Source organism: Malaclemys terrapin, chromosome 7, assembly GCF_027887155.1.
Source record: "Malaclemys terrapin pileata isolate rMalTer1 chromosome 7, rMalTer1.hap1, whole genome shotgun sequence".
NCBI lineage: Eukaryota > Metazoa > Chordata > Testudines > Emydidae > Malaclemys > Malaclemys terrapin.
Window position 1 is genome coordinate 20,217,573 of NC_071511.1, and position 21,807 is coordinate 20,239,379.

Consider the following 21,807-nt stretch of genomic DNA (forward strand, 5'->3'; position numbering starts at 1 on the left):
AATGAAGTTACGCTGGTGTAACTGGTTTGGGCCCTAAAATAAGAGACAGAGGAAGGAGAGCTTAGGGAAAGGAGGGACAAAGATTAAAGTAAGTAACAACAATACTGTACGAAAAGCAAATTTCAATGCTCTAATATTTCACACATTCAAAACAAGTAATTGGAAAGAAAAATTTAGAGAGGATATTGCATTATAGGGGTGATCAACAGATAGCCAGTGTGAAAAATCAGGACAGGGGGTGGGAGGTAATAGGCACCTATATAAGACAAAGCTCCGAATATCAGGACTGTCCCTATAAAATCGGGAAAGCTCTGGGTTGAATATAAAATAGCAATGGCCCCCATTAGCGCTATATTAGTTTATACTCATTTTATCTTCAAAGCACAAAGCATGTTCCTTTAAATAAACAGAAAATGCTGAATGTAACTACATATTCCAAATAATCATTACTGCATTTCACAACATGTCCTGTGACTGACTCCCCGTGCCACGGTAAACTGGTATACACGGTAGTTCCGGATGGTATAACTCACTGTGTAATGTATTTGGAGTGGTTTTGAACAACTAGTTGTTTGGGGATTTTTTTAATTGTCATGTCCCAGTAGGCCATATAGAAATAGTCACATCATTATTATTTATTATTATTTTCGAATGGTGATGTACTGTTTTTAGTGGCCGGAAAGTGTCGTGAATGCTCGAGACGTGTTGCAATGCAGGGAAATCTATCCAAGCCACTTCCAGTTTGTCAAAACACGTAATTGGTAAGTGCTATCTGCAGGTACTGCAAGTGCACATCTTGGCTGGTGTAAAGAGCAATCAACCCTTTTTGGCTGCAAAGACTATTCAGCACCTCACAGAAGGCTCTCAGCACCTGACAAAATCAGGCCCTTTTATGTGCGATCATCCCATGAAGGGGCAAAATCAGTAGAAGGTGAGACAAACATTCCGCTCTTGTCTTCAGAAAATAGCCAGCCTGCTGAAGGGACACAGCTAACTGGTACGCCATAGAGAAAATTATGTTCTTTCTGTTAGGGCAAAGATGTGCTATCTTTGCTCATTCTGCCTGAAGATCTGCCCCGCCTGTGAGGAGCACAGTCATATTAAGGGAAAGAAGATAGATCATCTGTCTTTCAGTCAGTCTGCCCTAGGACAGGAATAGATTGACACCTCAGGAAGGAACTCGTCATTAATGAGAGCCTGGAGAAGCTTAACAGTAGAGTGCACGCAGAATAGAGCAAATCCTGCTCTAAAGCCCTGAGTTCAATATATCAAAAAAGACATAGTAGAATAGGAAAAGGTGCACAGGACAACAAAATGATTAGGGGTATGGAACAGCTTCCATACGAGGAGAGATTAAAAAGACTGGGACTATTCATCTTAGAAAAGAGATGAGTAAAGGGGAGAGGACAATATAAGAGAGGTCTACAAAATTATGCTGGATGTGGAGAAAGTGAATAGGGAAGTGTTATTTACCCCTTCACATAACACAAGAGCCAGGGGTCACCTAATCAAATTAAGAGGCAGCGGGTTTAAAACAAAGGGTGTACTTCTGCACGCAATGCACAGTCAACCTGTGAAACTCTTTGCCATGGGGTGTTGTGAAGGCCAAAACAATAACTTGGTTCAAAAAAGAATTAAACAAGTTAATGGAGGACCGGTCTATCAATGTCTATTAGCCAAGATGGTCAGGGACGCAACCCCATGCTCTGGGTGTCCCTAAAAACCTCCAACTGCCAGAAGCTGGGACTGGATGACAGGAGATGGATCACTTGAAAGTGCCCTGTTCTATTTATTCCCTCTGAAACATTTGGCACTAGCTACTGTCAGAAGTCAGGATACTGGGTTAAATGGACCATTGGTCTGACCTAGTATGGCCATTCGTAGGTTCTTAGAAGAGCCTAGGCTAAGCTTATAACATAACCAGCTAATAATTGAAAGGGTGCTAAAGTGTGTCTACTTGGCTTCAATCCTGTTAAGGTTACTCGACTGAAAAAAACACCACCACATTTTTCCCCAGGTAAACAGAGGGAGTCCACTGATGTCAAGAGTGGTCATCAGATTTACAAGTGCGTCACTGGGAGTGATATGACCCAATGGGATCTTGCCTGAGTAACAACTAAGCATTATTGCAAAATTCCCATTGATTTCAAGGGGAGCAGGTTCGACCCTAAGTAAGGACTGTAAAACGGGGCTCCATGTCTATGGAAATTAAGGGCCTGATACTGATCTCGTTTATACAAAGGTAAATCAATAGTAGCAACCCTGCAGTCAGGAGTTATCACAGCATAAATGAGCTCAGAATCAGGTCCTACATGTGTGTTTCTTTGGAATAGAATTTTGACAGCTTCCCTCTCAACATTAATGCTATCTGAAGATAGGGACTGTAGGAGGGAGTCTTTGACCTGGTCCGCACTGGGGGGGGGGGGGGAGGGTCAATCTAAGTTACGCAACTTCAGCTACGTGAATAACGTAGCTGAAGTCAACGTACTTAGACCTACTCACCGTGGTGTCTTCACTGTGGTGAGTCGACTGCTGCTGCTCCCCTGTTGACTCTGCCTGCGCCTCTCACGGTGCTGGAGTACAGGAGTCGACGGGAGAGTGCTCGGGGGTCGATTTATCGCATCTACACTAGACGCGATAAATCGATCCCCGCTGGATCGATCGCTGCCCGCGAATCCGGAAGCACCAGCACAACCCATTAGGCGACCTAGGCAGTCGCCTAGGGCACTACAATTTGGGGGGCGGCGACCACAGCAGTATTTTGGCGGCGGGACCTTCTGCCGCCTCTGTGGGGGGTGGCATTTTGGGGCGGGACCTTCCGCCGCCTAGGGCGGCAGAAAAGCTGGTGGTGCTCCTGGAATCCAGCGGGTAGTGTAGACATATCCTCTGACTTAGAATCACATGAATAAATGCCTCTTCCTATAGCCCTATTGCTCCTAAATCCCATAGCCGACAATTATTGCCTCAGTGATGTTCTTCAATACTGTGTGACTTAAATGAAACTACTGCAATGACAAATACCTCATTCCTGGGTTTTGCCTTTTAAAATGTAAACCCTCCAGTGACTGTGTCGTCTTATGTGTTTTTTCAGTGCCTGGCACAACAGGACCCAATTGCTGATTGGGGCCTTTGGCCATGACCTTAATATAAATAAGAATGAATAAATGACCTGTTCTGCTCGCTTTCTCACCTTGAGTCTACTAAATCATTTAATTATCACAAGAATGTAAGCCAACTGGAGTTTTGCCTGAACAAAGACTGCCAGATATTTGCCCTGTATTCTTTTAGTATTATTCTTTATCGTCTCTTACACTATTATGCATAAAATAGCCTCCTTTTCAATACTTCCTATTTTCTACCTTTTCATCCACAGCCTTGATTTATTAACACATTTGTTGACATTTTTCTCCCCTAGCTTTGCATGGCAATGTATTTCATAAAAGTGCAAAAACAAATCAAGAACAAGCAGAATCCTTCTGAATCAAAAGTCGTATTGAGCTATCAGCAGAAATGCCAATGTCTTCACCGGATAACAAGGAGATGAAAATGTTATTTTGTTATAATCTCCCATTCCTCAACTCAGAGGACCTATACAGTATTTCACTGGAGTACATAGTGTTTCAGGCATGAGCATACGTTGGTTTTTTTATTGGTGAATCTATTGTTTGCGATATTTCATGGGTGTGTATTATTTGTAGTTTTTGCTTTCATGTAGCAACTAGCTGGATTTATGTTCCTTTCACTTATTATTTAAAATCAGCCTTGTTAAATTTACTCTTTGAAAAAATAAATTTACTGCATAGGGAGTGTTACTGACTCCATTTGCAAGTCTTTTGCATCAAATATGTGAATTGCAAAGTGACTTGGCATCCCTACTCATATTTGGGAGAGGCAAGACAAGATAACTTTAACCTATAATTCAAATTACCATCCAGAACAGGAAATAATAATCAGATAATAATAAACTTTGCTGCTATATATCTGGTTAAAATCCAACCCAGGTCAGTTGGTTGTCCTGTGGCTTATGTAATAATCTGATAATCAGTAATAATCAGATTACTTCACAACATTACTTTTTGTTCTAATTAAGTAGTTATTGCAATCAATTACTTTCACAATTGTATCACTATATACTGTGTGTGTGTGTGTGTGTGTATGTGTGCGCGCGCGCGTGAATTACTAACTGGTCCTTTTTGACCTACCTAAACCTGTGACAAGACTCCCTTCTATTTTCGGGAAATGGCCCACATGGAAACCTCAGACCTGAATCATTCCAACATTTTTGAAGGGAGACTATAATCAGAATCCGGACCCAGACACAGATCATATTTTTGCAGCTGATATCTAGCTTTACAGAATACAATGAGCCCAATTAAAATCCCAGATCCAATTCTCTGGATATTCAGACTCCATATTCCAACTTTTTAGCAGCTTTCACCCATCTCTGTCACCATCATTCACCTTGGCCACTTGTTTTCTCTCTGCTACAAGGTGTTTTGTATCTAATACAGCCATTTAGTTTACACTTTTAAGGATCACCTTTGATCTGGTTTGATCTGAACCTGGATCAAACTGGGTAGTCTGACAGCTACACCAGAGTTCAGTACAGAGTCCAGGAAATGCACTCCATGACAGCAGTGAGCAAACATTAAATAAAAAGCTTTCACTCACACTTGTATGTTTGTTTGATTTTTCATGATTCACCAAACTTTATATTTCATTCTTGGTGCAGATGCCAGAATCCCAGCAGTCCAGCCTCCCACAGGGCAATGGAAGAGGTGTGATAAAAATACCAGTGTATATGAGAGAGTTAGATTAAGCAGTTCTATAAGAGTGGACTGATGTCACCCAGTCGCTCACGTGAGCAGAGCTCAACATGGGTGAGAAAGAGATTATCTCCACTATGTGAAAGGCTACCTCTTTCCATGCATATGACAATATATTAACTGTACAGAGAGAAAAGGTACAACATGAAGAAAAAGAAAAATGCTAAACTTGTCAGTTTCTACATTATTTACTAATATTTTAAAACTAGTATCAAACAAATGAAGGGCAGGGATGCTGATAAAAATGACCGAGCTGGAAATAGGGTTTGGAGTAATATACAGAGGACAAGTGCAGGAGGGGTATTAAAACATAAAATGTTATGTTTCTCAATTAATTCTTTGCACTGTAAATAACAAAACAATAACAACTACGCTGAAAGATAGGATAAATCTAGGTGCATTAAAATGAACCATACTGTCTTAAACCAAACCCTAGTGCAACAAGTAGGCTGCATGCAATGAGATGATATTCAGTACTAGTAAGTGTAAATTCCTGCATTGAGGGAGAGGAAATAAATAGCACAGCTATTAATTGAGGGGTAGCTAGCTGTGAATCTGAGAAAGATCTAAGGGTGATCACAGACCGCAAATTAATACACAGTCTCAACGTGATGCTGCTGGGGGGGAGATGCCAGGCTATTTTTGGATCTGTATATATAAAAGGATCATATGGAAAGCTAAAGAGATAACAGTGTCATGTTAACACAGCCCTAGCACAACCATAGAGGGAACAGCATGTGTGCAGTTCTGGTCTCCACAGATTAGAACGGATATAGAAAAATTAAAGGAAACACAAATAAGGGCAATAAAAGTGATCTAAGGACAGATGGAGAGATTGAAGGAACTAAATTAATACAGTCTAGAAGTGAGAAGAATCTGTGGGCCATGAGCCATCTATAAATACCTTTAAGGTATTGTGTGAAGGTAAGTAATTAATCAGGCTCAAAAACTGGTAGAACAGGGAGCAGTTGAGTGAAATTAAGTAAGGAAAAGTTCTGGATGGGAGGCAAGAAGAAGTTCTTTAAAGTGCTGCACCTGAGCAATGGCACAGAACCCCAAAGGAGATAGTCCGGGTACAGTCATTGCCCATATTCAAGAACAGGTTAAACAAGAAGCTAGGGGAAAAGATGTAGACAATAGCCCTCTTAAAATCCGAAGGCGTACAGTAGGCAATCTTTTTTATTTTCATGTTCTATTTACTTTGGTTATCTGAAAGGCAGGTGCTCCTACACAGATGTATATAATATATAAGGCTCACAGGATTTGGCCCACTTTGCTGCTATATATCTGGTTAAAATCCAACCCAGGTCAGTTGGTTGTCCTGTGGCTTATGTAAAATGAGTTTGGTGGATTTCTGGAAGAACGAGTGTCCTCATTGCAAAAACCATCATCCCAATAAGCAGACTTATGGGAAGTTTCAGCATTGAGGCCAAAGGCTGAAAGGGCATGAACTCTGAACTACCTTTGTCTTTTTTTAAACACACAAAGGTGAACCTTCTAGCTCTGAGTTCAGAGACACTAGTACGACAATGTGAAGTGGAATCTTAACATGGTTGCTGCTCATGTTGTACCTTGTCTGTGGATCAGCTGAGAACCAATACTGCCAATATATCACCTTTCAGGAATGCTAAAATACACAACACTTACAAAATATAAAAAAGGGGGCACTGGTAACAAGTCCTAGAATTTTTAATGACAAATGAGTACACACACACAAGGCATATAAAGCCATGTAGCATCATTGCCCCCACCCTTTACAAATATCCCATCCCAACTGCACTCACCAGTTGGGACTTCTGTCCCCTCCTCACTGTGGATGGGCAGTGGTGATTCCTCCATAGGGTGAGGCACTGATGGAAAGTAATGAATTGTGGTAGTATTTGTCGCAAAGTGACAATCACAAGACGGTCCCTTTATTATCATTATAATACAAATGCCTGGTTACTGACACAAGGAGTCCTTTTTCAAAATGTCACATGGCAGGAGGTGGCCCCTGCAAATATTTCATGTGTCCGAGGCACCTCTGAGAATTCAGATATATCAGTGGGATCCACCATCTGAAGTTTGAAATCCCTGGGCTTAATTTCCTCTTGAGAGTTCACATTCTGGGGGGATTATTAGCTTCTGAAAGTTTAACATTACCGAAGAGGCCTCATTTTGGTCATTCACAGTCGATGGGGTTAATCCCAATCTAGAATTCATATCCGTAGAAGTTTAGACCCTTCTGAAAATTCACACTGCACAGAGAGGTTTCTATCCTGGAAGTTTCATAATTCCGACACTTGACAATATTCTGATTATTCACATCCCTGGAGAAAACTCTCTTTTGGAAATTCATACTGTTGAAGAAGCCAAAGGTAGCCAAGGCACTAAGGCACATATATAGACAGGTTAAAGACATCAAATCTGAGTCATGATATTTCATACACAGAACCAGCAGAGAGAGGCTCTGGTGCTCAAAGCTTGCCTTTGGCTGCTGAAATGCCACAGCAGGTGGTAGAAGGTTGTACTGCATGTGGCCTCTAGGCCATAAATTTTGTATCACTGATCCATTTTATGGAATATATTCCAGTTACAAAGCTCTAGATTATCCAGATATTCAGCTTTATGATATTAAAGTCACTAGAGGGAGATCTTTGACTCTGCACTCCAATGGGCTCCAGATTCTGGTGTACAACGTTGGGACACCATATCATCGTGTCTTTAGGTTTCTTTTCCTATTTGGAGCCTCTTCCTTTAAAGATGTTTTTTGTTACCCTGGTGATTCCTCTTTAAAAAACTGGGGGGAAATGTGTCCTTTGAACTCTTTTCAAGAGACTTGAATTTTCTATATTAGGGGTCCCATGTTGAAAAATGTGAGTAATATGACTCCTGGAATTTTTTCCAATCCTATTGTCTTTTAAAAAATGGTACCGTAGCTTCTCAAAGATACGCTCAGTCTCATTTTAGCATCCCAGTGTAAAGGACAATTCTTTTTAATTGCTGGTGTGTTTTTTTTCATTTAATATACACATGCTCTTCTCCTCTGAAAAAGCTTATCCTCAATTGATTGCCCTAGTGATTTCCATAAAACCAGCCAAAAGAATGTTCATGATTCAAAGATACAAAATAAAATTCTTATAACATTTCTGCCAGAAATATAGCCAGAATAGAGCGAGTTGTCAATAGATTTTTACTAGCAATGGGACCACACAGTTGTGTCTTGCTAGGTTCAAAGAGGCTACAATCTCTGCCTACACCTAAGCCCTCCTCTTATCGAAATGCACAATAAAGGGTAGTGTAAGAGAGAAACAGCTGAACACAGTTGACTACATAACTACCGTACTATCCAGGGAAATAATGGTCTACAAGGGTGCATTGCACAAGCTCCTTTTATCTGAAAGCGGAACTAACATTCCAGCCCAGTAACACACAAAAAAAACCATTTGTCACCACACAGCGTTTTGCTACATATTAACCAGGAGTTGCTATCTGAGTCTAATCTAGTGCCATAATTCAGAGACGTATGTTATTTTCTGAAAAAAAATGTTGATTTATGAGAAGTCAGCTTGATGTGAATGCTCATGGCTTGCCACGCCACTTGACATAGGGCGTGCTTCAAAGTTATACAAAGCGGGTCCTGCATTGCAATTAATGCAGCCGTTTTCCTCATTGAGGCTCATTTTGCACTAAGGCAATAATGGTCTTAATCTATCGATGCTGCTTCTTGAAACATTTTCTTGACTTTACTTACTAGATAGAGTCCCGTGGCACCTTATAAGACTAACAGACCTATTGGAGCATGAGCTTCCGTGGGTGAATACCCACTTCTTCGGATGCATGCTCCAATACATCTGTTAGTCTATAAGGTGCCACAGGACTCTTTGCTGCTTTTACAGATCCAGACTAACACGGCTACCCCTCTGATACTTACTAGAAAGAGATACTGGAGCAGAACTTACTTGACTACTTAAAGTTTTAAAATCAGAGATCTGCAAGCAAAGCAAGTTGCTAGGCGACGTGTAAAACTGTTGAGCTCCATGATGTGCAGCTTTACATACTCTGTGGAGAGTCCTGTACAAGATTCATCAGCCTAACATAGACTGGGCATTTATTCTGGAGGCAAATGTATTCCCAAAACATTTGCAACAATATTCATTGATGGCTGGTGTTATTTTCTCTCATTTTAGAGGGTCCATGGGTTGTAAAAAAAGGTCTGAAATATCTGTATGCTCCAAATGGCCACACACACATAAACAAATAAACAAAAACAACTTTACTGACACAACGTGGATTTTATAGAAGAATCCAAGAGAGAGAAGCTTATTTTTAGCATAGGACTGGGAGCTAGAACTCCTGAGCTCTAAGCTGAGCTCTGACATTGGCACCATCTTTGACCTTGGCTAAGTCACTAGGGCTTGATCCAAAGCCTACTGAAGTCAATGGAAGTTTTACCATCAAGTTCAATGGGCTTTGGTAGAGACCCTCAACCTCTATGCATCCGTTGCCACTCATATATAAAGTGAGACGTTACTCCATGCCTACTTCACAGGAGTGGTGTGCTCACCAATACTGTAAAATACTTTGTAATGGTGCCTAGGTACTACCGTAATATACACAATAGAACTGCATATATAGATTTGAGATAGTGGGTATTGAGTATTGTTGAGCAGTTTATTTTTACATGCTCTTTATTCAGTGGTTTCTATGAGCAGATGGTAAGCGTTCAGTATTTGAACATTCTAATTACTTTTATAATCCTTTTGTAATTTCATAAATGAGCATAGATAACACTTACATGAAGAAGAGTCTCTCCTGAATGGATTTTCTCTTCCTGTTTTGGGGGAGAGGGGTTGGGGAGGGAGTGAAAAAGAAAAAAAAGAGAAAGCAAATAAATAAACAGATACATAAAATAAAATAAATAAAATAAAAAAGACGGGGAAAGTCCATCAGGATACTAAGATACATTTCGTTCTGATATCTGTTTTGCTGGTGTACATATAGTCCCTCAGAAAGACAAAACCTACATGAATACACTACGTTATTTTCTAAAAAAAATAACTGCTATTACTTCTCTCTCTTTTTTCTTGGAAGCTCAGATCCTAAGGTCAAATAACATAGGTAAATGTTGGCCCTCCAATGGCAACCACCATACTTAGATTTGGAGGTAATGGATAACTTTACTGCACCTCTACTTCCAAACTTCTACTGGAGTATTTTACACCAATGTCAACCACGGTATAAGTTTAGCAATACAATAATGGCCAGAGCTTAGCGTTTACATTCTCTCTTTGAACGGATAAAAATGCTTTGGGTCAGATCCTAAGCAGGTATAACAACTCAATCAGTGGAGCTACAGTGATTTACACCAGCAGGGGCTCTAGCTTTTAGTTTAACCTATCCCAACATACATTTATGGGGAGAACTTCAATGAACATAGAAATGACAACTTCATACTCTGACTTTCCTTCCAAACAACTGGGGAATCATTCCTATAAATGGACTATACCAAGTGCCACTGGAGTTAAGTGGGAATTTGCTGTATGGAGTGCTTAAATGATGGCACTACGGGATTACATTTTAAAAGCCATCCTGTAGCATAAATACAGGTTAGTGCATTTGACTTTTTTCATCACTAATCTCCCATTGTAATCTATTCAAAACTGTAATTTTAAAGCATCTACAATTGATTAGGGTGATGAATCAGATAAGGTATTACTTTTAAAAAGCTGTAACTCCTCCAACTTGCACATTCATCTTTAGTTGTTGCATGTTTCAAACTGAACTGAAGTGTTCTTAAGAAAGCAAAAATATCTTTATGGAGTCATTTGTCTACATTCTAAAAACACTACAGAGCATGGCACAGCTGTATAGAGCCCCTGTTTGGTATTGGTTCAGGTGCGTCAGGTCAGGATTGAGGTGTGCTGGCAGACTGGGAAGGAAAGGACAGCAATGGAATAACAGGGGGTGCTGGAGATGAGAACTGGGGAGCATTGGCAGAGGGGTGTGATGTGGAGCTTGCACTGACTAAAAGCAGTACCTGGTGCTATACTGTGCTACCAATTCTTCATTTCACCAAATCCACCCTGTTAGTAGAAACAGCCAAAGGGTGTTTTAGTGCTCTTGGGGAAATCACAGACACAGGAGAAGGCTCAGAGACTACTTATTTTTATATATCTGAAGTTAAAAATTAAATGAAGGTGACTATGTTGTTTGCCTCATTTTTTAAAAATATACTACAGACCTCAGTCCAAAGATCCAGTGTTCTGAACCCACTATTACTGCAGAATACTGTAAGGTTTTTTTTAATTTTGGAAACAAAGGGCTTTCCAAAACAATGCTAGGGTTGACAGCATTATTATTTGCTATGGACAGAAAGAGCTTTAGCAATGGAACTGACCCTAACCTACATTCTGTACGCACGATTTCCTATCAGTATATTTCATCAGATAGTGATTTCCTTTACCGCACTCATTTCTTTAAACAAGATATTGTCAGATCCAATAGAATAAGAAAACAATTAAGCTTTTCTCCCCAAAGTGCTTCCACTATGGTACATGTAATGACGCTGTAGAGCAAATAATCTATAGGAAAATAAAGATTTGGAAGACTGAAAGATTATATTGTTATGCTCGGAGGAGGGAAAGCTTAATGAAATAAAATGTGATTGTTTGGGGTTTAAACAGTTCTGCCATTGTACTAAATTGAAAATTCAGGATGCTTCAGTAAAGTGAAAAGACTTTGGTTTACCCTAAATTCAGTTCTCTGTGCAATGATGGCTTAGCTTTCCTTTAGGGTTTACACTTCTCTGCCACACAATTTATACCCTCAGTTGGCTCTGCTGGTGCATTTGGGTGCAAAATGCAGATTACACTTTCAGTGCAGAGCCAAGTCGGAACAGCCAAAGTTACAAAGACACAGAATGGAACACCTCCTTGCTACGGAAAGCACACATAGCACAAAACAATTAGGCTATGAGGGGAGTGTTGCTGCAAAGCACTATATGGGGTTTTCTAACCGCGCTATAATCCATAGGACTTGCTCAGTTACAAGCCTCTTTGGAAATGCATCCCCAAGTGGAAAGGAGGCTTTAAGTGCAAATCACTAGGCTTTTTGGTATTCAGATTACAAATTAGGAAATTAATCCTTGAAATTCTCCCCAGTTTTAGCTGTAAAACAAGTCACTATGAAGAACCCTACTGAAGCAATCAAATTCTGGCAGGCAGAACTTCTCAAACATCATGCACAAACAGTAAACTAGTCTAAGGTTTCTTTGTATTTTTCCACAGCAGTGCTGCACCTCTTGTTCATACATGATTTCAAACATCCTGGAGACCTCAACTCACGCACTGCGCCATTTAAAAAAATAATCTCAAACCATCAAAAATATAAAAATGCATAAACTAATGGCTGCCAACTAAATTGAAGGGCCAAATTCTGTCCTCCATTACATTAGTGTACATTAACATCTGGAGAATTATTCCAGATTTACACCAGAATCTGGCCTGATATCCCTAAAACCAAAGAAGGGCATCTTTAGACAAGCACTTCCACCCATCTGTCCATCTCCTTAATGCCTCCAGATTGCTGGGGTTTACTGCTCTTTATATAGTGCCATAGCACGGCACACGTTAAGCAGCAGGTAGGTAGAGGATTTTGAAGCCAGTTGTCTGACACTACACACTGGAAAATGCAGATTGGTAAATGGAAAACAACAGAAATTTAAAAATTAAAAAAGAATTCCCTTGCCTTTCCATTCTCTCCCCATCTATATTATAGTACAGAGATACTCAGACCTCAGTGGTTCACTACCCAAATTAGCGATCAATATTACTCAAAAGAGCCACAGTAATGTGAATTCATTGTTTAATTTACTATAGTGCTAAATATTCATATTTAAACAGTAGGACAGGGGAGATATATATATACACTAAATATTTCCCCTGTCCTACTGTTTAAATATGAATTTATAGGCCAGTCATTTTGCTGCGATAATTATATATACACCTCTACCCTGATATAACGCTGTCCTCGGGAGCCAAAAAAATCTTACCGCGTTATAGGTGAAACTGCGTTATATCGAACTTGCTTTGATCCGCCGGAGCGCGCAGCCCCGCCCCCCCCTTCCCCCCGGAGCACTGCTTTACCACGTTATATCCGAATTCGTGTTATATCAGGTCGCATTATATCGGGGTAGAGGTGTATATAATTCTCACAGCAAAATGACTGGCCAAATATTATTATTTTATCAACTACAACCGGTTAATAACACAGTAAAAACATCCTGACTGGTTAATAACTTCGTTTGGTTAATAATTAAATTACACAGTGTTTTAATATCATGTGTTGTAAAGAGCCACAGGAAACACAGTAAAGCGCCACTTTCAACTCAGGAGCTTCAGTCTGAGTATCACTGATATATCACTTTAAGTCTGCCTGTCCTCCATATCCTGCCCTCTAATGGCTGGAGTGTCATAGTTCCATCTGCCTGCGAAGACACAGAGAAACTATGTCACCACCCCCCTACTGGCTGCAGCCTAAAGAGAATATGAACCATAAGGGAGAGAAGGTGGAAGAGAATGAGAGAGATGAAGAGAGTAGTGAAGATGGAAAAGGTGAGATGGGGGGGGTGAACAAAAAAGTAGATAAAGACCAAAGTGAGAGAGGGGCTATCTCTGAATGTTTCACAGGTACTAGCTAACATTTACTCACCCTTGTTTACTAAAGGTATCCTCCCTACAGACACATATAATTCACCCTCAACTTGTGCCCTGATATTGGAGGCAAATGGCATTATTAGTACGGTAGCTATCCCTTGTAAAAACTAAAATCTCCCTCTCAAGCCACGACCATACTGTACACTTCTGTAAAAGGAAATGATCTTCCACCAACATCCCCCGGGAAAATTTTTCCATAATACTTCTTTGGAGATAAACTGGGCCAAAAAGAGTTGGTCAATTCTGCTTGAATTCAAATCTAGAAGTAACAAATCCATATGCCAAAACTGCAAAAGTTTTGCCCGAAGTCTCTCTCCTCAACATTCCACAACACCAAGTTTTATTGGGTTGATTCCCTTACAGTGCTAAAGCCATAGAATCTAAACTGGTAGCAACTGTCATCCAAGTACCAAATTACGACTAACTCCATGTCTCCTGTACAATACAGCTCCACTTTTTGTTGGTCCGACACTTGACACATTTTGACGTATAAGCAAAAAGATACAGTGGTTACCAAAATAGCACTATAAACACAACCAGTTCTTCTTGGCGCATTTTCTTAATGCCTTTCCCAATACGGTTAAAAAATGGGAACTAACCAAAAAAAAGCCTCTCTACACCTTGGCATGAACTGTCCTGAAATATAAAAATCTTTCAAATGTGTTGTCATGTTTCTTCAAACTTGTTTCTGAACGTCTGTTTTCCCACTCTGTTTTCATTTGTCATTTAAAAAATAATAATAAAGAGAAGAAACAAGATTTCAGAACTTATATAAGTGTAAGAATTTTGTCACTTTGAAGGCAAAAAGTAATTCTCAAAGAAAAAGATATTTGTTCACCTCTCACAAATGAGGAAGTATAAATAGGTTAATACATTCTGAATTCTCCATCTTTTTATGCATGTTTTATCTTCTGTGTGAATGCAAATTAACTCCCCCCCACACACACCCCTTATCTTCATATATGGAAACTTAGAGCCGTCTCCAGAGTCTGTCTTTTGTTACATTATCATACACCACTGAATATTCATCACCTTAAATTCACTGGGCCAAATTCTGATCCAATTCACACTGATGTGAATCCAGATTTATTTTTTTTGACACCAAGGTAACTGAAATCCGAATCTTGATCCACTAAGTTCTGACACTTATGGAAACTTGAACTGCCTCTGAAGAAAAGAATGTCAGACCCCAGTCGGATCCATTAGTAGCAGCAGCAGCTGCAGCAGCACTGGCTGTATTGGTCTTTCAATTGGACCTGACTGTTGGTTTGCATACAGCCTTCAAAAATATGTTGCATTTTTCACGGGGGGGAAACAGCGGGGGGGGGGGGGAGAGAAGAAATGTACTTTTAACAGTTGGAGAGCTGCCAAGCAAGTGGTTAATTTCACACTGCAAACTGTTATCTGAAAAAAAGTTAACACAAGGTGGTGGAGCATGTACGGAGGGCAAGATGGAAATAGCTGCTCGAGAAACCACACGGGAGCCTAGACAGCAATTAAATATAGGTAGAGGTGTTGTTTTTTTTTAAGGGACTTGAAAAGGAAGAAACGGCACTATTGGCCCGCGCGATCAAAAGGCAAAGCCAACAGCCCGCTGCAATCTATCTCGCACAGGATACGGCAAAACCCAGCAAAAATATGGGGCTTGGGGGGGCAGGAGGGAAACAGACCCTGAGCATAGAGGAGACATTTGCAGCGTGGATCAACCAAGGCAATGCCCCCCGCCCTTCTCTCGTGCCTCCGGTGGGTCCTTTCTTTGCCATCTTCACGTAGGAACAAGAGAAAAGCAGCAATTAGTCCTCCCCCGTTCCCTCTCCTGCCTGGCAGATCTTCTTCGGCAAAGCCGAAAACCTCGCTGCCTCCCCACAGCTCCTTCTTTGTTCCTTCCCCTTCTCCCTCCGAGCGCCCAGATCTCGAGGCTCTCTCCCTGTCTGGCAGACAATAGAGAGGGGATCTTACCTGCTGCGGGTTCAGGTGGCTGGCCAGGGCTCTAGGCGTCTGCCCGGTGTGTCCTGGGGAAAGGTACCGCCCGACTAGCCGGGCTGCGAGGGAGGAAGGGGTGATTTATAAGCGCTTTCTTCCTGACCTCTCGTCTCTGTTGTCTAATGAGGGAGCGTTGAGCATCACCCATCCTGCTGAGTGGAAAAACACCGGCTCAGCCTCTTCTTTGGTGGAGGGGCGGGGGTGCTAGAGGAAGGGGTGGGGGGAAGGAGGGGCCACGCTTCAGACACACAGCCCGGGAGCCTGGGCTGGCAGGCAGCCGGCTCAGCTCCGGGGAGGGGCAGCGGCCAGCGGGGCCGGGGGCAGGGAGGAGGGGGGACGGCAGCTGCTGCAGGGAGGCTGAGTGCGGACACGAGGCTGAGCTCGGCGAAAGGGAAAGTGGAAGCTTTCCCCGCTGCTGGGGTAGCCCCCCCTTTTCTCCCTCCGCAGGCTGCTCCCCCCCCCCACTTCCGCGCATCACTCCCGCCCCCGCTGGAGTCACTCCGGATTGACAGGGGTGTAACTGAGAGCAGCGCGGCCCAAACAGCGGCGCCATGTGCGCCGGATACGCGTTGGAAGCGTTTAGTTGCAGGGACAAGTGGAGTCACACTGCATCTCTAATCCAAGCCCCCCCCCTTTATCCTAGAACCATGGGGTTGGCAGGGACTACAAGGGTCAGCTAGTCTAACCCCCTGCCAAGATATGCAGGATTTGTTGTCTCTAAACCATCCAAGGCAGATGGCTATCCAGCCTCCTTTTGAAAACCTCCAGTGAAGGAGCTTCCACCGCCCCCCACATAGGCAGTCTGTTCCATTGTCCTACTGTTCTTACAGTTAGGGAGTTTTTCCTGAGATTTAATCCAGATCTGCTGTGCTCTAGCCGCTCGAAGTTTGTTTCGCCTTCATTCCCTGCATGGCTTTTCGGTGGGTCGATGTCGCTGGTGAAATATATAACAACTCGCTCTTTGTCTCTGTCTGCAGTTCTCAGTTGCTGTGGGTCCTCACCACCTTCCCACACTTACTCACTCTCACAGGCTGTAGAGGTTTGGCTGGGGAGTTATTTTTTTTCCCCCCCTCTACAAAGAATTCCCTTCTCTGTTACCAAGTCTCAGGCTGTACTGGAACCAGGGCAACAGTAATTGGAACACAATCAAGATCTACCCTTCCCCTACACCCTCAACACACACCTACACGCACAGCCCTGACTTACTCCCAGGTTGATGATTGCCACTGAAATTCTGGCTGCTTTCAGTCTGGTCGAGACTCAGGTTTTAGGGAGGTTTACAGACCTCTGAGATCTATCTATGTAGTCTCCAAACTAAAATCTCACACCTGAACACTCCCTAGTTTTGTGGGATTTCAAAGACGGTTACAAACCTTAACAACCATAAAGGAAGAGGGCGTGTGGACAAGCAGATAGGACACAAGACTAGAACTCAGGAGACCAGACCCAGGCTTTGTGGCTTGGGCCTTCCAGAGATAATGCCAAACATCTAGCACTCAAGCACGCACAATGTACAAAATAAATACAGTACAGTTTCTACTGTTGGAAAGCACAGCAGTCAGTTGTATTTGAAACTGCCTGGTCATTAGGGGCTTCTCTTTACTAGACTTTTTTACATTGAATTTTGTACATTCCTAGATTCCAAAGCCAGAAGGGACAACTGTGATCATTGAGTCTGAACTGGCTAACACGGGCCGTAGTAGCGCTTCCTCAAAATAAGTCCTAGAGCAGATCTTTTAGGAAATTCAGAAAAGAATGTAATTTTTAAAGCTGATTGTTTCCCTTTCATGATTAAAGATTAATGATAAATATGCGTGTGTATTCAAGGAAGAATAGACCCACTGTTCTACAAAAAGAGAAAGAAACAAAATCCCTTTTCCTTACATTAAAATAACCACATGTGCAGTTGTTGTTAATCATCGAAATGATGAGCGGCTCGCTGTCGTCTTTCGCAACTGTGTTCTACGTGCTCAGTGTTGTGGTTTTTCACAGAATCAAAGCAATTAAAGACAGAAAATATTTGTTCCCTTTGACCATTCCCCTGCCAAAAAAAGAGTTGTTCCCTCAGTACATTCCTGAACGCTTGCTACACGCTAACAATCAAATCGTCACTCGTATCATTTATTTTATGTGGCGTAGATAAAAACAATTACATGGCTTTCCCAGAAAACTCTAGTTGTTAAAATATTTAGTAAATCAACTCACTTCATGCTAGATTTTTTTTAATATCGATTTTAAGCAATTTCCCACTAGTTTTAGGTAACTACCACACAATAACCCTGAGTGGAATCCTGTGGTGCTGACATGAAAGTCCCATTTTACTTCAGTGGCGCTGCAAGATCAGCAAAACATGTATTGTTTTTGTTTTAGGTTTTTTTTAACTAAATCAAATCAAATAAAATGGAACATAACTCTAGCGCCACTTCTGTGTTCATAACAATACTCGGAATGTCAGTTCCTTCCCAGTATTTGATATATTCTTAAATTCCTCTTTTATCATATTAATCGCATTTTCCAAGCTAGGTCTAAATGTACTATTAATAGACAAGACTGAAAAGGCCAAGAGTTTCTGTAGGCATTTGCTAAACAAAATAATGTAATCTTGATGGGCCTAATTCTGGTGTCATTATTTCACACAATGAACAGCAGTTAAAGCCCGCGGGGGTGGGGGGAGGGAGTTTTGCATGTGAAAGAACTGCAGGATTAAGGGTAATATTCACCTTGGTAAATGGCCCATGTAAATCCCTCTCTACACCACTGAAGTCGTGCAGTGGCTCTGTTGGGGGAAGTATGCAGACGGGCTCTGCAGGACTCTCTACACACCACAAACGATGGGTCCCAGCACTGACCATGCATAATCTGGTGCAGCAGGCCCTCAGGTACTATGGTGATGAGCATAGTATAAATTACTAAATAGATCTAAATAGAATGGGGTGCTGATAATGGTGATCCCTTGGAGGTTCTTCATCCAGTAGCTGCTAGGGTATGTCTATTCTATGATAAAAAATCCGTGGCACAGCCGCGGCTGGTGAAGGTCAGCTGACAGTGGGCTCGTGGTAGACGTTTGGCTTGCGCTACAGCATGGGCTCTGGGACCCTCCCCCTGGGCAGTGTCTCAGGTTTAAATTTGGAATGAGAGCCAAGCCCCATTGAAGTCCATGGCAACACTCCCACTGATGTAAGTGGGACCAGGATTTCATCCTCAGTCTTTATTTAATGAATTTCACACCACTTAAGGGATGCAAAACTACCTGTGTTCCCCTAGTAGTGCACAGTGCACAGATTTGAATCCAAATCAGATTTCTGCCATTTGCACCAGCATCAGAGCTGTTTGCTACTAACATTGCAGAATTTTGCAAAGAGCAAAAGCGTGATTTACAAACTTGCCCCAGGATGAGATGTGAAGGCGTAGTGAGAGAGTTTGTTTCTACAACAAAGTGGAAGCTTTTCTTGTAGAGCAACTGTTTTTTATTTTCATGTAAATCAAAAAAAATCGCTAGCCTCTTTTTAAACATGACAATGCACCTGTAATGGGAATGTTTCTACAAAGCCCTTTTTATAAGCTGTTATTGCTTTTTCTTTTCCTTTCTTTTTCTGTTTCTTTTTTCCCCTTACTTGAAATTCAATTTGGCAATTTTTACTAGATCATGCTTTTAGAGGAATGCAATTAGCCTAACAAAATGTAAGATAGCATATTTGCTATGTTAGCAACATCCACTGCTCAGATTCCTACCTGGTGTGAATTGGCTTTTGAGTAGAACAGTCATGGCTTTGTAGTTGTTTACGTTAATTTTTTGATGGAGCTCCATCCTGCTTTTGCCGTTGGTACTTTGTTTTCCATGAGTAAAGGTCATGGCATTGGCATCACACAAAAAAATTCTTGCTGTGGAAGCAATTCAGCCCTTCCCTCTGGGTTATCAAATGACTCACATGATAGGACAGGATAATGCACTCAAATTTGGGAGGGAAGAAGTCATAGGCATAAGAGGAAGAAAAGACCACCAAAGCTCTCTTATAGTCTTCTAACACAGGGGTGGGCAAACTTTTTGGCTTGAGGGCCACATTGGGGACTAAAAATTGTATGACGGGCCATGAATGCTCACAAAATTAGGGTTGGGGTGCAGAAGGGGGTGAGGGCTCTGGTTGGGGGTGCGGGCTCTGGGGTAGAGCTGGGGATGAGGAATTTGGAGTGTAGGAGGGTGCTCTGGGCTGGGACCGAGGGGTTTGGAGGGCAGGAGGGGGATCAGGGGTGCGGGAAGGGGGGCAGGTTCCGGCTGGGGGTGCGGGTTCTGGGGTGGAGCTGGGGATGAGGAGTTTGGGGTGCAGGAGGGTGCTCCAGGCTGGGATTGAGGGGTTTGGAGAGCGGGATGGGGATCAGGACTGGGGCCGGGGGTTGGGGCATGGGGAGAGGCTCAGGGGATGCGGGCTCCAAGTGGTGCTTACCTCAAGCAGCTCCCGGAAGCAGTGGCATGTCCCTTCTCTGGCTCCTACACAGCAGCACGGCCAGGCAGCTCTGCACACTGCCCCGTCCACAGGCACTGCTCCTGCAGCTCCCATTGGAGCACATAGGAGCTGGAGCAGGACCATGCCGCGGATTCCGGGAGCCGCGTGGTGAGGCCCCAACCCTGTGCCCCGGTCGGAGCGGGGCCGAGCCACTGATCCAGCCATTGACTCAGCTCCCTGGCCGGAGCACTGGAGCAAGGCCGAGCCACGTGGTGCGGCTTACGGGCTGTCTTAAAACGGCTTGCAGACCAGATCCGGCCCGCGGGCCGTAGTTTGCCCACCCCTGCTCTAGCATCTCTCTAGTCACATGTCTCCCTGACTGTGCAGGATTGTTGCTTCTAGCATAGTCCCTAATATTTGACATTTTAAATGCCTTCCTGACTTGTAAGTAATGGGGTTCTTGTCCTACTTTTAGTAGACTTTTTAAAAGCCTGAAAGATTTCAGTGTTGGAAAGTTTTTTCCCAGTATTAAATCTAATTTTTCCTTTTCTTAATGTTGTCTAAGTATTCTTATTCCTTGCTACAACTATGACCAAGTCAGCTGACATAGTTATGACACTTGGTCCCGACCTGGCTACAACATGGTTAACATTTGTTGCGTAGATGGAATCTAACAGTGGGCCCATAACTGCATTAAATCATTGGACTGTCCGGGATTTTGACCCAAATATTTAGCTACTTTAATCTTTCCTTGTGTTTCAGTCCCACAAATGCCCTTGTCTTTTTTTGCTGTTCTTGAGTCTGTCAATCTTTCTAGTAAAGTAGTGCTCATAACTGAATGTAATATTCCAGGTGAAGCTGCATTAGAACTGCATGGAGAGAGACTGTCACTTCCCCATGCTCAGTGTTGTTATGATGGCTCTGAATATTCAGCTCCAAATATGGATTGTTCTGGGTGTTGGAAGAGATTAAGCTGAAATCACCTAATTATTGTTATGGAGAAGCAGCCAAAATAGTGAATGAACACCTGCAGATCTGTGGTGTCAACAGTAATTATGACATTCTGCCTTCGTTGGTAGAATATAAGAGAAAGAATATTGGAAAAGAAACTCAAGGTTAAGCAAGTCTCGAACCTTCCCTACTACAAAGTAGAAAATCAAATTCTCTAGAAATGATGGGGTCAAGAGAGTTATTATTAAGTGGCCCAAACCCTGAATTCCTTGTTCAGGTTTTACACAGATGGAAATCTCATTAACTTCAAAGGGAGTTTTTGCCTGTCTAAGAACTGAGTAAACACTAAGTAAGGATGTCAGGATTTAGCCTGATAATTATTAATAATAATTCTTGCACAGGTATATATTTAACCTAACCACTGTAGGGAGTGCAAGATAAACTGGTGCAAGGCCTCTCTTGCAACAGATATACACATCTTCAGTAACCAGTTGCCTTAGGCACAAATTAGATGAAAGAGAATCATAGAATGTCTCCATACAAGGGTAGTTTCTAATACATCAGATCTCTTAATCCCTTTGTCATTCAAAGAAGTTGTCAGGGAAGACATAGTGAAAGCGAAACTAAATGTGAACAGATTTAACAGGGTTTAAAGTAATCCCACATACTTTTTACTACAAGCATTTTTCAATGTCCACAGAAGCAGTTTTGGTAAGAAACGGTATGGATTGATTGATGCAAAAGTGCATCTTATCTTTACAAGCCCAGGATGGTTTAGACTCATTAATTTAAATATCTACAAGGATTAGGGTTACCATATTTTAATTAAAAAAAAGGAGGATACTCAATGGGGCCCCAGCCCCACCCCAACTCCTCCCCAACTCCACCCTTCCCCAAAGTCCCCACCCC

General features: G+C 42.2%; 1 protein-coding gene across 3 annotated transcripts in view; it reads right to left on the minus strand.

The window, feature by feature from the left end:
- SLC6A6 (solute carrier family 6 member 6) overlaps positions 1 to 15,677 on the minus strand; it is a 77,387-nt gene extending 61,710 nt beyond the window's left edge. Inside the window, exons 1-3 of one of the 3 annotated variants that reach the window (XM_054034729.1) lie at positions 15,482 to 15,677; positions 9,604 to 9,639; positions 6,611 to 6,676 (exon numbers count right to left, since the gene is read on the minus strand). In XM_054034729.1, the coding sequence (XP_053890704.1) occupies positions 6,611 to 6,665 (55 nt within the window). In that variant the 5' untranslated portion in view covers positions 6,666 to 6,676; positions 9,604 to 9,639; positions 15,482 to 15,677. The remainder of the gene's footprint in view (positions 1 to 6,610; positions 6,677 to 9,603; positions 9,640 to 15,481) is intronic. The other 2 variants (XM_054034730.1, XM_054034731.1) reach the window with 2 other exon arrangements.
- Positions 15,678 to 21,807: the final 6,130 nt, after the last annotated feature.